At 39.7% G+C, this 15,451-nt stretch overlaps 1 protein-coding gene across 2 annotated transcripts in view; it reads right to left on the bottom strand.

The window, feature by feature from the left end:
• The window catches only part of XPO4 (exportin 4), a gene marked incomplete at its 5' end in the record, with an annotated part of 83,135 nt that extends 69,634 nt beyond the window's left edge, over positions 1–13,501 (bottom strand). For both annotated transcript variants that reach the window (XM_080926014.1, XM_080926015.1), the window contains one exon: positions 13,433–13,501. In XM_080926014.1, coding sequence (XP_080782140.1) covers positions 13,433–13,501 — 69 coding nt within the window. The remainder of the gene's footprint in view (positions 1–13,432) is intronic.
• Positions 13,502–15,451: the final 1,950 nt, after the last annotated feature.

Raw genomic sequence — 15,451 nt, 5'->3', positions numbered from 1 at the left:
AGATGGCTTCATGGGCCATGGCTATGCAAGCATGAAGACCTGAGTTCAAATCCCCAGCATCCTGTAAAAATTGGGCATGACTATGCACACTTGTAACTTCAGTATGGGAATGAAAAGAGGGGTGGGTAGCAGATCCTGGGAGCTCCCCATCAGCCAGCCTAGCTGAACCAGTGAGCTTCAGGTTCAGTACCGCAAGGTAATAAGGGAAAGAGCAATAGAAAACATTCAGAAGGATAGAACCAGGAACCAGTAAAAAGGGACACTTGTGGTGTGTGTGTGTGTACACCTGTGCACTCGGATTAAGTTAAAGTGTATATATACATACTTTCTTCTAAAAGTTTCCCAAATAGTCCTGATCTAATGTGCCCCACCCATACTTGCCAAAGGTCTTTCCTTCAGAAATCCCAACTCATCCTCTAAAAACCGTCCTCAGCCCTTCCTTTATTATCCTTCCCCCACTGAGTAAAATCTCCTTCTCTATATATGTAATAATTACCAAACTCTCCATAATGTCACTCCCTTCCTTCCTTTGCTGTGTTAGGTTTCGGCACCAGGGACTTTGTTATACTCACCTCTAAGTCCCTAGAACCTACCACATACAAAACAGAGCAGCACTCAATGAAAAGGATTGAGAGATGCTTAGCATCACCAAGCATTATTATAAAAAAGGAACAGTGGAAGAAAGCAGCTATAATTGCCCTCATCCTGACAACTTGGAGGAAGAAGCAATGGTCCACCTTCCTCCACCACCCAACCCCACCCCACCCCCATACTCTAAGCTTAACCTTACAGTAGTTCTCTTACCTACAAATGAATTGTAATCTGAAAAAAAAAAAAAAAGACAAAATTCCAGAAAAAAGCAACTCAAACTCTGAACTGTGTGCGAGTCTGAGTAATGGTGTGATGAATTCTGGTGCCAGACCCTTCCATCCAGCCAGAAATGCAAAATCATGTTTGTCTAGCACATGCACTATCTACTCATGTCTCCTAGCAGCCATCTTGGTAATCAGTTCAAATGTCACAGTATGCCAGTTTTCAAACAAAATTTATTTTCCTGAACAATGAGTACAAAACACAAAAGCTATATGATGCTAGCAATATTTTTAAGATTTATTTATTTATTTATTTATTTATTTATTTATTTATTTATTTATTTAACATAAGCACACTGTAGCTGTCCTCAGACACACCAGAAGAGGCATCAAATCTCATTACAGATGGTTGTGAGCCACCATGTAGTTTCTGGGATTTGAACTCAGTGCTCTTAACCACTGAGCCATCTTTCCAACCATTGCTAGCAATTTTAAGACTGCACACTATAATAACATCTCTATCTCACTATAATTGTTATTGATTTCTGGACCTAATTTATATACTACATTTCATCATAGGCAGGAATATGTGAGGAAAACTATACAGAAAGAACTAAGTACAGATTTTAGACATTCACTGACTATCCTAGAATGTACCTCTTGCATGTTGCCTGTGTTTCACAAGGAAACTAAGCTACAGATAATGTCATCAATATGCTCAGGGACATGCTAGAATAGAAATCTGAACTAGGAATCAAACCAAGGCAGTATGACCAAAGGATTCTCATGAACAAAGTTCTTAGATAGCTCAAAGTAGAAGAATTGACCTCCCTTAAGCCTTCTTCAAGGACCCAATTCAGACACTGAGATATTCTAAATGGTCTGTAAAGCTCAGTAAAGAATGGTAACAAGAGACCTTTTAGCTCTCATTGACAACAGTAAAAACTCACACTTCACATTTGGAATAAAAGGCATCAGCCGTAGAAACAATGGGAGATGGTAGCAGAGATCAGTGATAGGCAAGAGACTAATCTCAGGATCATCAGGAAAAGAAAGAGCAAGATGGGACAAAACTGAGTGTGTTCCTACAAATAAATACAGGCTATCAGGACCCAAAACTCACAACCCCAACACAAGAAGATTGACATTTCTTTCCCCAACTTCACTATCCCACCAGCACAGACAAGCAGTTGCTAGTTTACAAAACCTGGTAAAAACCTACAATGACTCAAAGCCAAAAGAATCCAAAACTAGAATTCTGGAGATTATTTACTAATGCAGGGGGGTTAAATGACATGCACAGTGTTTTGCTTCTATTCAAGTGTATTTGACATGGAATATACTGAGCACCATGCCAGAGCTAGGAATGCACTTACATGATTCTACAAGACAAGGCAGGAATCACAGAGTTCATAAGCCCTGCATCCACTAAATGATTCTAACTGCTGTTACTACCATGCTGCTAAGCCTTCCTTCAGAACAGCCACTAATTCCAAATCCCATTCTATAGACCTTCCACTCTTTGCCTAGAAAGCAATGAGTGTGTTCTAAACTGTAAATAATAGTCATAACACTACAATCATAATAAAACTGTCAGACAGAATGCCAAATTCTTTTTGCATATTAACTCATTAATTCCAGGAACATCCTTGTAAGAATTATCTTCCTTCTTTTAAATGGAGAATCTAAGATTAGAAATTGTTAAATCCCCATGATTGCCAAGTCAATAAAAATCATAACCAGAATTTGACCTCAAATACACACACTTATCCCTGGGCTGGGTGGTGGTGGTACACGCCTTTACTACCAGCACTAGGGAGGCAGAGATAGGTCAGTCTCTGAATTTGAGGCCAGCCTGGTCTACAGAGCGAGTTCCAGAATAGCCAAGGCTAAACAGAGAAACCCTATCTCACAAAAACAAAACGAACCTTATCCCAGGGATAAGCATTGAGTTTTGCCTCTCAGTAGAATATGCTAATATTCTTAGCTTATTATATATACAATTATGTACAGGTCATTAAAAAGACAGAACACTAAAGTCAGACTGAATAATCAGGTACTATTTGTAGACAGAAAAAAACACTATGAAAGTAAAAGAAAACATGGTTTGAAGTTATACCATAAATATGTAATTAACACTTTCATACATCTTTTAATAGATGGCTTCATGTTCTAATTACAAAATGACAGTCATGCCAACCAAACACACAAATATTAGTAGCTTTTGATTTAATCAGTGAAGAGTTCAATTAAAATTTTTTTAACTTTCAGTTTTCCCTTTATATTTTCTTGAACCTTTGGCTCTTATAACTGTTCCTATTTAAATTTAAAACTATTCCTATAAAATGATAATTTTGATACTTTCATTTACTCTATTATTCCAGCACCCAGAGATCAGATGGCCAGCCTGGTCTACATAGGGGGACATTGTCTCCCAGCACTTAAGAGGCAGAAGCAGGAAGATCTCTGTGTTTGAGGCCAGTCTGATAGTGAGCCCTTCTCTCAAAAAACAACATAACAACCACAAAACCCAAATAATTAAATAACTAATTAATTAATCGGTTGATTGAATGAATGAATGAGCATGTTTAATTGTGCTCTACAAGAAATTCTACAGATTCGAGGCACTGTCTTTTTCTGCTAATTAACAAGTGAGAGTCAAGGCCGTGATTAATCAATCCCCCAAGCTCCTCTAGTTCCAAAGTTGTCCTACCAACTATGTTTTCTTCTCAGTCTCCCAAAAATGATCTTATTCTTATTTTCAAAGCTTAAAAAAAAAAGTAAAGAAAAATTGAGTACATACCAAGAACCAAGCTTGACAATACATGAAACCCATGTCTAAAAGCTTCCCAGAATGCTGAGCTCTCCACTAAGACTCCCTTCATTTTCTATCACCTTCTCTAATTTGTTGCAAAATATTCCTCACTCCTCACAACTTTGCCTTAACTCATGTTCTCCTCTTTCCCACACAGTCTTATTTATGTATTTCTGTAGCTCTCCTCTCTGGTGCTCTTAATTTTTTCCTGATGTATACAGTTCTACACTATCTCATAGCTTTTACACAGCCTTAAATATCACTTGATGACAAGAATAGAATATACAATCAGAGAAGCCCAGCTTCAATCCTATCTCTGCAGCATATTCATATGGAAATCTCAAGAATAAATACTTATTCACATTTCAGATTCCCACTGGCAATGAGAAGTCAGTAACATAAGACCTACACTCAAAAGTAAGTATACAGGTCCTTCAAAATTAAACAATACAATCCTGTTAAAAATCTCAACAAGGTTTTTACAGCTGTACAATTTTAACTACATGAAAAGAGCCAAAGAGTAGAATTTTGAAAAATAAGAAAAAGCTTGCCAAAGCAGACAGACACTTCTGAAAGAATGAATGGTTCAAACTTAAAGACAGCCTTAAAGCAAAGATTTTTAACACATGCACCTCCTTCCACTCTCCTGAAGCAAAATTAAAAAAGAACAGAGAGAATTCCCAGTAACAGATCAAAGTAAGACACATCAATGAGGGACGGTCAAATTTGCCAGGCTGGTGGAGCAGTAACAATTAGATATCTTAAAGAAATAAAACTAGATCTTTATATACACTGTACAAAGTAATAAATCCACTTTATATATAGGAAAATTTAAGATGTAAAACTGAAACAAAACTTTAATAAAATATTAAGAAGAAAACACAGGTTTGTTAGAGCAGTGAAAACATTCTTAAATAATCGTTTTATTCTTTTTAAAAATGTTATTCCCTGTTTTATTTAATTTTGTAAAATTTATTTCAATTGTAATCATGTCTCTGTGTGGGTATGCATGTGACTACGAGCCCTTGGAAGCCAGAGGTCTAAGATCCCCTAGTGCTGAAGTTAAAGGAGGTTGTGAATCACTTAACATGGGTGCTGGAACCTGAAGTTAGATCCTCTTCAAGAGCAATCAGTCAGTGCCTGGTTCTCAGCCACTCAGCCATGTCTCCAGTCCCATTCATTATCCTACTGTAGTTGAAAAACAGACACCAAGGCTAACTAACTTGCTAAATATCACAGACCATCATTATTAGAAAAAAACAAACAAAAACCAGATATTCTAGACACTTTATTATACTGCCTTTTAATTCCTATGACTTCAATAACTTTTCCACCTGTACTTTTACACACACACACACACACACACACACACACACACACACACACAGTGTGACTTCTCCATGATGACACCTCATAGGTGAAAGTAAATAATTTCGTAATTAAACATGGCTATATTATAGATTACAATAAAGTTTTCATTAATTTTTAGATGAACATTGAAAAAACAAAGTCTAAGCCTGTTTGAGGAATTAGTTCTCACCTTCCCCAAATTACACACACACACACACACACATACACATACACACACACACAGTAATTTCTCCTTCCTCAGTTATTTTGGCATTAAAAAATTAATATATTCCCCACTCCAATCTTGTTCAAAATCTTACCACCTTCCACAACTCCTCAGTCCCACCAATAGGAAAACTCAAGGTAATTGTGGTGACAAAAAGGACTTAATACAGGCCACAGCTGCCTATTTCCTCTGGGTCACAACAACCTACTTCCTTCTGAATTTAATTATTCATTTTCTTCATTAACATATCCTAAAGCAACTACTCTAAGACAAGCCTTGTGCCAGATGCTAGGCAAAAACTTCAAAGAAAAGCAAGCAAAGACCAAACTAAAGATATTAAGAGTCTAACAAGGGAGGCCAATATTGATCAAATAACACACAGGCAGTTGTGAATGTGGGTCAGTACAGAAAAGGTGGATCTTACCTTCCAGGTTAACAAAGGCTTCCCTGAAAAGTCAACAGCACTCTTTAGGCAGAATGAATTGTTTATGAAATGCCTTGTGTTGAGATGGAAAACAGCAAGAACTAAGAAAACTGGAGTGGCCAGAGACTCACAGAGAGAGAAGTGCTCTAAGAAGCTTGGCAAGCCGGTAACTTATCCAAAGCCTGCTGCTGCCCTTTGGAAGAAAAATGGGTCTGTTCAAACCTGAGAAGTCTGTCTCAGACTCTCCCACAACACTGCCTTCCCCTACAACATTCTGCTCAAATATTTCCACCTCAAATGACTATCAAATGCACATGATGTAACCCTCTATAAGCCTGATGCTGCAGGACAAAAGTGAGTTAGCAATTCACATGACCCCTTGATGCTGCAAGGGCTTTCTGCTAGCTGCAGCAGTAAGCAACAGTCACACTGTGTATCACTGCATGCTTAAAAAATGTTACCAAAGCAAGGGGAGCCACAAACAAGCATTAGTCTAGACCAAAATACACAACTAAAGAAACTGAGAATAAAGTGTTAAGTAGGCAAAAGTCAGAGAAGGGCATCTTAAGTCAACTGAACTGAGACAAGAAATGCTCTGGAAGAGAGCCAATCAACGGTGATGGATGGCTCTGTAATGCAAGAGCCAAGCAGGCTTCAGGGGTGGGCATTCTATACAGTCACATAGGGCCTCTGCTCTCAAAAGGGCATCATTATTGCTGCCCTGAAGTGCTTAGAAACTTGTGTTTTCTAAGCAAAGTCCAAAGGGTGGGGGCCAACCACATGTGTACACACCTGGGGCACCAAGGTCTCTTAGGTAGCTGAGGTGAGACCTAACCCTGGCTGGCAACAGTGAAATGCTAGGGTACTTCACACACAGACTATGCAGGAACCTAGAGTAGAGCCTAACCCTTAACCCTAACCACAACCTGAGCACCAGGACAGAAACTGTCATCTACACTCAGTGAACTTGGATCAATAAATTATAGACCAAAAAGAATTAATCACTTCAAGAAATCACTAGAATTCTTCAGTTTACAAACACTGCTTCTGAATTTCCACCAAAAAAGCAAGTAACTAAAAGTTTAAAAATGGAGAGATTAGTTTTATACACAGAACCTGATGCACACTGGACAAGAGCTCTACCACTGAAGCTATCCCACCAACCTAAAGGGATATTTTACATGACCTAATTTCTAATGAGGAAGAAGTTCAAAGTTATTTTCTCGTAACTTAAGATAAAACAGCAAGATGCATAATCAGAGACTTTTACTTCTATAATTCATGAAGTGACTCTCTAAGACTGTACTGTATGACTTCTACCAGTAACAACTGTCAGAAGACAGAAATACTATGTACATTTACATCTAAACTAAATTCAAACTTTACATAAGCCTGGTTTGTATAGTTAATTTTTTTAATCTATAAGAATCACCAGCTCTAAAGGTACTCAATACTTCAAAATACTTAACTAGAAAACTACTCTAATGTTATTAGCTTTAAAATGCAGCAGCAGTACTAATAGATGCATCAACAGAAATATCTTTCTGAAAGAAAAACTGCATTCATGTTTGGCATTAGCCAGTGATGTCACTTTCAACTCTACTGACTGAAGATGAACTTGCAAAAAGAATTTTGAGAACACATGACACATACATCTCTAGAATTCAAGGTCAGCCTGCTCTATGTTCCAGGCCAGCCAGGAAGTGAGATCTTATCTCAAAACAACAAAATACAATAAAAAAATTAATACATTTATAGAAAGGCATGACCAATCAAGATATCACATCAACTATATTATATATAAATCATGAGGCCTGGAGAGATGCCTCAGTGTAAAGAGTACTGGCTGCTCTTCCAAAAGGCCCAGGTTCAATTCTCAATACCCACATAGTGGCTCACAACCTTAAACTCCAGTTCCAGGGAATCTGACATCCTTTTCTGACCTCAGAATACAAATGGTACATAGACATACATATAGGCAAAACACCCATACAAATAAAATAAAGTTAATTGTAGATTTATGTTAAGGAGATACATGATTGGACAGAAAAGAGATAGGCAGGGAAAGGTCTAGGTGCAGAAGTGGAGGCTGGAGGTGGAGAAAGAGAGATTCCAGGAGGAATGGAGATGGAGGATGTGCATGTTTCTCTCGGCGCATCTCTGGCTTGTCAAGGTTGCTATTATTATTTCTGAGGGTTTCTATGAGTCTTCTTATCTCGTATAAAGGGGCAGTTTGTATCTTTGTCCATTGGTTGTAAGCTTATTGTGTAGAGGGTTTGTGGATTGGGAATTTAATATATAAGCCTCCTTGATAAGCTACCGGGCCTTGGAGTAATGTTTGTGCTGGATCACCAGGACAGAAGCAACAGGGTGGGGGGAGTGAATCGCCTGGGGAAGGGAACTTCATGGAGAGGGCGGCTTGCAGCTCCTGAGTAGTAAGACCAAGGGGCCCGATAGCAACAGAATCATTTTTTAATATTTACCACAACAGTTAATAATAGTAATTATTTTTAAACACTGTGATACCAAAGTACCATGTCCTGTGACTGATCTTATTCATAAATTACTATTACATATATGCATAGTGTGTTCTCATTCATGCACATGCATAGGTGTTCTGTGGAGACTAGAGGGGATGTTTCCCTCTATGCTTTCCATCTTGTCCTGCTTGAGACAAGGTCTCATTTTGAACCCAGAGCTCATCAACTGCTGAAACTGGTTGGGTGGCAAGCTCCAGGGACTGCTTGTCTGTTTCTTCCCAGTGCAGAGTTACAGTTACAAACATACACATGCATGTCTACATCTGGCTTCTGGGAAACTAAATGAAGGTCCTCATGATTGCCCAGTATGCACTTCACCAACTAAGTCATTCCCTACCACCTGCTTTATAATAAAATATTTAACAAGAAAATGCTTTGAATTTTGCAACCTTCAGGAGCACTTTCAATCTCCTTTTAAACATTTTTATTTGCACTGGGCCCTGCAAATTATGTAGCTAGCCCTGGTAGAAAAAGATTCTTGGTGAGAACAGCTTCATAGCTAGAATGTAAAGCAGGGCCAACAACTCTGCTGAGCTTTCAGATCTACAGACCAGGAAATAGAATGAAATACTGTCTACTTAATCAGGACTTCTCTACACAAGACAATAGAATCTGGGATTTTTACAGTCACCACAAGATTAACTTGTACAGTATAAACCTTGAAAGGCCCTACTGTGAAATAGTTACTAAAAGGTGACCTAATGTTTCTCATAATTTACAGAGTAAGTCCCTATCTCCTTTCTATTAACTTTTCCTCACTTAAAAGGCATATTTGTTGACAAAATTATGCTAAGCTAGCAGCAATTACATGAATTGGAAACAGAACAACCTGACAAATGCAACACTACAAACCCAGCCATAGTGTAAACTATATGACACCCTTCTAATTTTCTTTATGAACATTACATAATATCTATGTACATATATGCATGTATTTAAATATCACCTGGTCCCCCCCCCCAAAAAAAATACGTACAATTATCAAATAAAAAATTAATTCTGGGGTGCTACAGAGATGGTATAGCAGTTAGGAGCATGTACTGTTCTTGCAGGGGACCTGAATTCAGAAATCATTTATGATTCAAGTAATGTTTTATACTATAAAAACTTCAAATTATATACTAAAACAGAAACCAAGGGCTCTTGCCACATCAATCACAGTCCATTGTTATTCTGAACAATTTAGTGTAGACCTTCCAGTTCTATGGATACCCAAATACATGTAGATAGTCTTCCTCCTCCTCTCCTTTTCCTTTTTTTTTTTTTTTTTTTTTTGTTTTTTGTTTTTGTTTTTTTGGGTTTTTGTTTTTTTGTTTTTGGTTTCTTGAGACAGAATCTCACCATGTAGCTCTGACTGCTCCAGAACTCTCAGTGGTTCTCAATCTGTGGTTCCAAACCCCTTGGAGGGATTGAATGGCCATTTCATAAGGGTCACATAGCAGACATCCTGCATATCAGATATTTACATTACAATTTATAACAACAGCAAAAGTAGTTATAAAGCAGCAATAAAAATAATTTTATGGTTGGGAATCACCAAAACATAAAGAGATGAATTGTATTAGGTGGTCACAGCATTAAAAAGGTTGAGAACTACTGTTATCTGTGGTAGACCAGGCTAACCTCAAATTCAGAGATCCAGCCTGAATTTGTTGGGATCAACGTGTTGGGATTAAAGGCATGAGCCATCACATCCTGCTAGATTTTTTATGTTTTAAAGAAACCAAAATAGGACATTTTTTTCTGTACCTTTACCTTACTTATCCTGAACAACTTTCCATGTCCACTCAGATCCTTTCATTAAAAAAAAAAAAAAAAAAAAAAAAAAAAAAAAAAATCAGGCTGGGTGTGGTGGCACACCAAGATCTCTGTGAATTTGCAGCCAGCCTGATTTATTTAGGGAGTCCCAAGACACCTAGGGCTACATAAAAAGATCTGGTCTCAAACCGTGCACCTCCCCCCAAAAACTCACTACACATTAGATCTATGTTTTTTTTAATTCCATAAAATTTCATTAACTATCATAGAATACCAGTTTATTTATATAGACTGTGAAGTGAAATAGCAGGAGAAAAAAAAACTGATGAATTTTTAAGGCTTTTAAAACTTAATGCAAACCTTTTACCACAATTTGTCATATTTCATACTTCTACTAGCAGAATCTATTGCCCCTTAGGTTGACAGCTTAAAGCACCATCATATTTATTTGCTTTGGATCATTCCATTACAACTCTCTATTCTCTTCCAGGCCAATGCACGTGGAAATTATTGTTCAATTATTGCAGTTTCTATACATACTTTACTAAGTGGCATATCAAGTCTGAAGACCTTTCATTTTTACTATAAAAATGTTCTTGGTTCCAGGTATGGTGGCACATGTCTTTAATCCCAGTACTTACTTGGGAGGCATAGGGAGGTGGATCTCTGTGAGTTCAAGATGAGCCTGGTCTATGTAGTGAGTTCCAGGATAGGACAAGATTGTGTAGAGACCCTGTCTTTAAAAAGTTCTTGGTTATTTTCATAATAATTCTTGATATACTTTTTGTTTGCTGTTTGTTTTATTTTGGTTCTTAGGGTTTTATTGAAATAGGGTCTCACAATATATATGTAGCCCTGGCAATCCTAGAAGTAAGTAGACCAGGACTAGTCTCAAACACAGAGATCCTCCTGTGTTAGGAAGCTTCTGCTTCCTAAGTGCTAGAATTAGAAGAATGAGCAGCCACAGCAGGTAGGCCTATATGTATGTTTTTTACAATGCTAGAGGTTCCACATGGCTATTCAGGAAACAGTCATCACTGAAGAGTGGTAGGAACATTATAACTGCCCTCATAGCCCACACTTCTGTATAGCTTGAGTTGTTACTGTTCAGAAAGGTATTGCTAGGAAAAGTCAGAGATAATACTCATAGTATATCATTATTAATGTAAAAATGAATAGATAAATAAAGTAAATAGGAAAAACCATAGAATATGTATTGTAAAAGCCAGTAAATAAATAAATAGGAAAAAAACATAGAATATATGTTGTAAAAGCCAGTGGAAAAGGCAAAGCATATTTAAACTGTTCTGCAGATTACATAAGAAGGGGAAATGGGATGGGAAATATTTGTATATTGACTTACTTTAAAATAATACAGTCCAGTATTTCTGTTATAATTTGTGATATTTGTTATAATTTGTAATATAATATGTATTTTCAATATCAAGTTTTCAATATTACATTTAGGTTACCTGATTGAATTTGAAGAAAAAAAACTCTCGATGAAGAAAATATTAGCATAGAAAGTATGACTGTTTTACTCTGTATAATAGGTACTATCCTCAAGCAAAAGGCAACAACCTTAATCTTTTTGAAAAATGAATTTGGGAAGCTCATTTAAATACTTCTCCAAGCAGGCAAGGTGGTACATACCTATAATCTCATCACTCAGGAGGCTGAGGCAAGGAGACAGAAAATTCAAGGCTAGAGTGGACAAAGCAAGTTTAGGACAGGCCCTGTCTCAAAACAAAGCCATTTCCCCAACCCCATCAGGTGTGGTGGTACATACTTTAATTCCAGCACTTGGTAGCAGAGGCAGGCAAAATATCCTTAAATATAATGCTCCAATACAATCCTTAAAACTAACCTTAAAGTAAAAAAGTTCAGGGTAAAAAAAAAAAAAAATCTTCTACAGACCACATGAAGCTCAAGAAATTGGAAGACCAAAGAGTAGATGCTTCAGTTCTTTTTAAAGGGGGGAACAAAATATCACAAGAGGAAATACAGAGACAAAGTTTGGAGCAGAGACTGTAGGAAAGACCATCCAGAGACTGCCCCACCCTGGGATTCATACCATATACAGTCACCAAACCCAGACAAAATTGTGGATGCCAAGAAGTGCATGCTGACAGGCGCCTGATACAGCTATCTTCTGAGAGGCTCTGCAAGAGCCTGAGAAATACAGGGTCGGATGCTTTCAACCAATCATTGGACTGAAAATGGGGTGCCCAATGGAGGAGTTAGAAAAAGGACTGAAGGAGCTGAGGAATTTTCAACCCCACAGGAAGAACATATTAACCAACCAGACCCCCAGACTAAACCACCAACCAAAGAGTACACATGGAGAGACCCATGACTCCAGCAGCATATGTAGCAGATGATGGCCTAATCAGGCATCAAAGAGAGGAGAGGCTCTTGGGCCTATGAAGGCTCAATACCCCAGTGTAGGGGAATGCCAGGGCAGGGAAATGGGAGGAAGTGAGTGAGTGGGAGAACACTCTCATAGAGGTAGGGAGAGGGGGATTCCAGAGGGAAAACGGGAAAAGAAATAACATTTGAAATGTAAGTTAAAAAAAATTCAATAAAAAAATTTGGCTGCTTTTAGTTGTTAAAAAGTTTAAATCAGTTCAAGTAATAAAATGAACCTCTAAGTTTAAAAAAAAGCTACAAATGCTGTCGTCATAATTTACAAAAAAAAATTAAAGAAAGAAATTAAGCTGAGCCAAGCAAGCATAAGACACGCAGTTTATTAAGTAACTGAACATAGTTTATCCTTACTTTTGCTCCCTGTGTAGAATACTGTTCATAATTCGGACTCGTCCTGTTCAAACACCCTAATCAAACTATTTAGTGGTAGTTGTAAGACTTCAACTAATGAGTACAACAGAGTCAGTTTTCCAAAACGCGAAACCCATAAGGAGCTCAGTCTTGAACCAAGTTTTGCCCCAACGACCTTGGTCCTAAAGATTAGCCTCCCTCCCTCCCTCCTGCCGGTCCGTCCACGTGCCGCCTGCTGCGGTTACCCAGAACAGACTGCATGTCAGGCAAAGAGCTAGTGGACTAGTGGACCCTATGCACAAGGGAACAAGGGTTGTTAACAGCACCCAGACTATGCCATCCCTCACTTAACAGGATAAACTCCCTAGAGTCATGCACACAGTCCCAAGAATGTTTCCTGACCCAAGTCCTGCGGGGTTCACCCCGTGCTACCCAGTCTGCCCAGCGCGGTATAGAGCGAAGCTGGCGGCACATGAAACTCTCCATCTTACACCACTCCACCCCAATGCCAGGCTGAGGAGCAAGGCGGTCAAGAAAGGAGATAGCACTAGAAAGTAAAGAACCAAGGAGGAAAGTAGGATGGAGAATCCTGCGCCACGCCACTACCACCACTTCAGGGTTCATCCCAAGGCCCTTCCCAGCCACCAACCCAGCGGACAGAATGCCTAACCCAAGAGAACCAGCGGGAGTCCCACTGATCCTGCGGTTCTCCGAGCCCGGCGTCCTCACCATCAGAACTTTGGCCGCGTTCTCCAGCTGAGCGATCACTTCTGGGGGCCCCAGCGCCGCCGCCATCATGGTCTCTCTTCAATGACGCGCCATGCGCTGCATTATGGGAGCAGGCGCCGCAGCCGGCCAATCGCCGCCGCGACCCCGGCGCCTCTCGCGCCTCCGGGGCTGTCGCAGCCGCCGTCGGCGTCGCGCCCTCAGCGGCCTGACGGGACCACCGAGTCCTGAGCAGCTGGGAGGAGACAAGCGTGAGCGCGGTCGCGGCGCTGGAAAGAGGGCGCCGGCAGCCGGCATCGGGCAAGGCCGGGCGGTTGGCTCTATCAGCCGCGGCCGGGCATCCCGCGCGGCTCTGGGCTCTGCGCATGCGTGGTTTCCTGCTAGGCGCGGGCCGCGCGGTCCTGGGTCGGAGTCGCGCTGCCCATTAGCTGCCTGCCAGTTAAGGTACTGGTGTCCTGCCCGTGCCGCAGCTTCCTCACGCTAGCATAGGCTGTCCTGCGTGGAGCTGGATCTCTTAGCCTTGGAAGCGCTCTGCATCCATGCGTTTCTTGTCTCCCTATCCGCGGTTCCTTCTGCGGTGAGAAGGGGGCATTAGAGGATGGAACTCTTGGTTTTGATTAAAACCCTCTCCTTAACTACCAGGCTTCCTGAATCCAGTAACAGCTCAACTGCCATCAGCTTTGTGCTTCAGGAGTTTTTATAGCAGTTCTAAGTACAGAGTGTGAGGAAAGGTGCGCTGTCTTCTCTCCCATTCTTTAGGATTTTTGTTTTTAAGTCTATATCCAAAAAGTAGTCCCGACACTAGCTAGTTCAGTATTCAAAAGAAGTGGTCTAGTTGAAACATTTTATTGTTTCGACCTGACCTCTCCCTTTTCTGAATTTTGTTGAGTGCCTGATCTGCTTGAAGGTTGGGGGAGGGGGGTAAATCCACGTTTCTGCGTTCCTTGTGTTGAAGCCTTTCTGGTTTCCCCAGAGATGTGTAATTCTGCCTACCCCGCTTTGAGGCAGGGTTTTGTGCCTCCAAAATATAATTGCATTAATTTTTAAAAGATTTATTTTTTAATTTTATGTGCATTGGTGTTTTACATGCATGTATTTCTGTTTGAGAGTGGCAAACCCCCAGGAACAGGAACTGTAGACAGTTGTAAGTGGCCTTGTAGGTGCTGGGAGTTGAACCTGAGTCCCCTGGAACTGCAGCCAGTGCTTTTAACCAGTAAGCCATCTCTCTAGCCCCCAGAATTGCATCACTATTGAAACAGATGTAATTCCTTCTCTTCACCCCATCTACCCTCGGTGCTTTTATTTTTAAACAGGATTTTTCTATTCACTCTGTAGACCAGGCCAGCCTCAAACACAAAGATCCACCTGCCTCTGCCTCCTCAGTGCTGGTATTAAAGAGCATAGCTAGGTTTTTTTTTTTTTGTTTTGTTTTGTTTTGTTTTTGTTTTTGTTTTTTTGTTTTGTTTTGTTGTTATTTGGTTTGGGTTTTTTTGGTTTTTTTTTTGACATCTCTACTATTTTTGAGAAAGTAAATTAATGAGATGTTTTATTGCTTGAGAAATAAAGTGCCTTTCATTTCATTACCAGATGGCAAAGTTGGTTAAAATACTGTAAATGGTGGTTTCCTGCTAAGATTTGTGTGAACCTGGGCCAGCTAAATGGCTCAGCAGATAAAGAGCTTGAAGTACTAGCCTGAGACCCTAACTTCAATCCTAAAATGCACAGCAGATAGAACTGACTGGAAAGTTGTCCTCTGACCTCTGCACCCTTGTCTGCTCTCATACAGCTAGCTGTAATATACACTGTGCTTGTTAGTTTTTGTCAACTTGACACACAGGGGAAAGGGGATCTTAATTGAAATATTATTTCCATCAAATTATCCTGTGAGCAAAATTTGTGGGACATTTTCTTGATTAATGGTTGATGTGCAGAGGCAGGCAGATCTGAGTTTGAGATCAGCCTGTTCTACAGACCCAAGTTATACGTAAGCCAGGGCTAACACAGAAAAACCCTGTCTTTAAA

The sequence above is a fragment of the Micromys minutus genome, assembly GCF_963924665.1.
Source record: "Micromys minutus genome assembly, chromosome: 12".
In the NCBI taxonomy this organism is placed as follows: Eukaryota; Metazoa; Chordata; class Mammalia; order Rodentia; family Muridae; genus Micromys; species Micromys minutus.
This window is presented reverse-complemented; position numbering and strand designations above follow the sequence as displayed.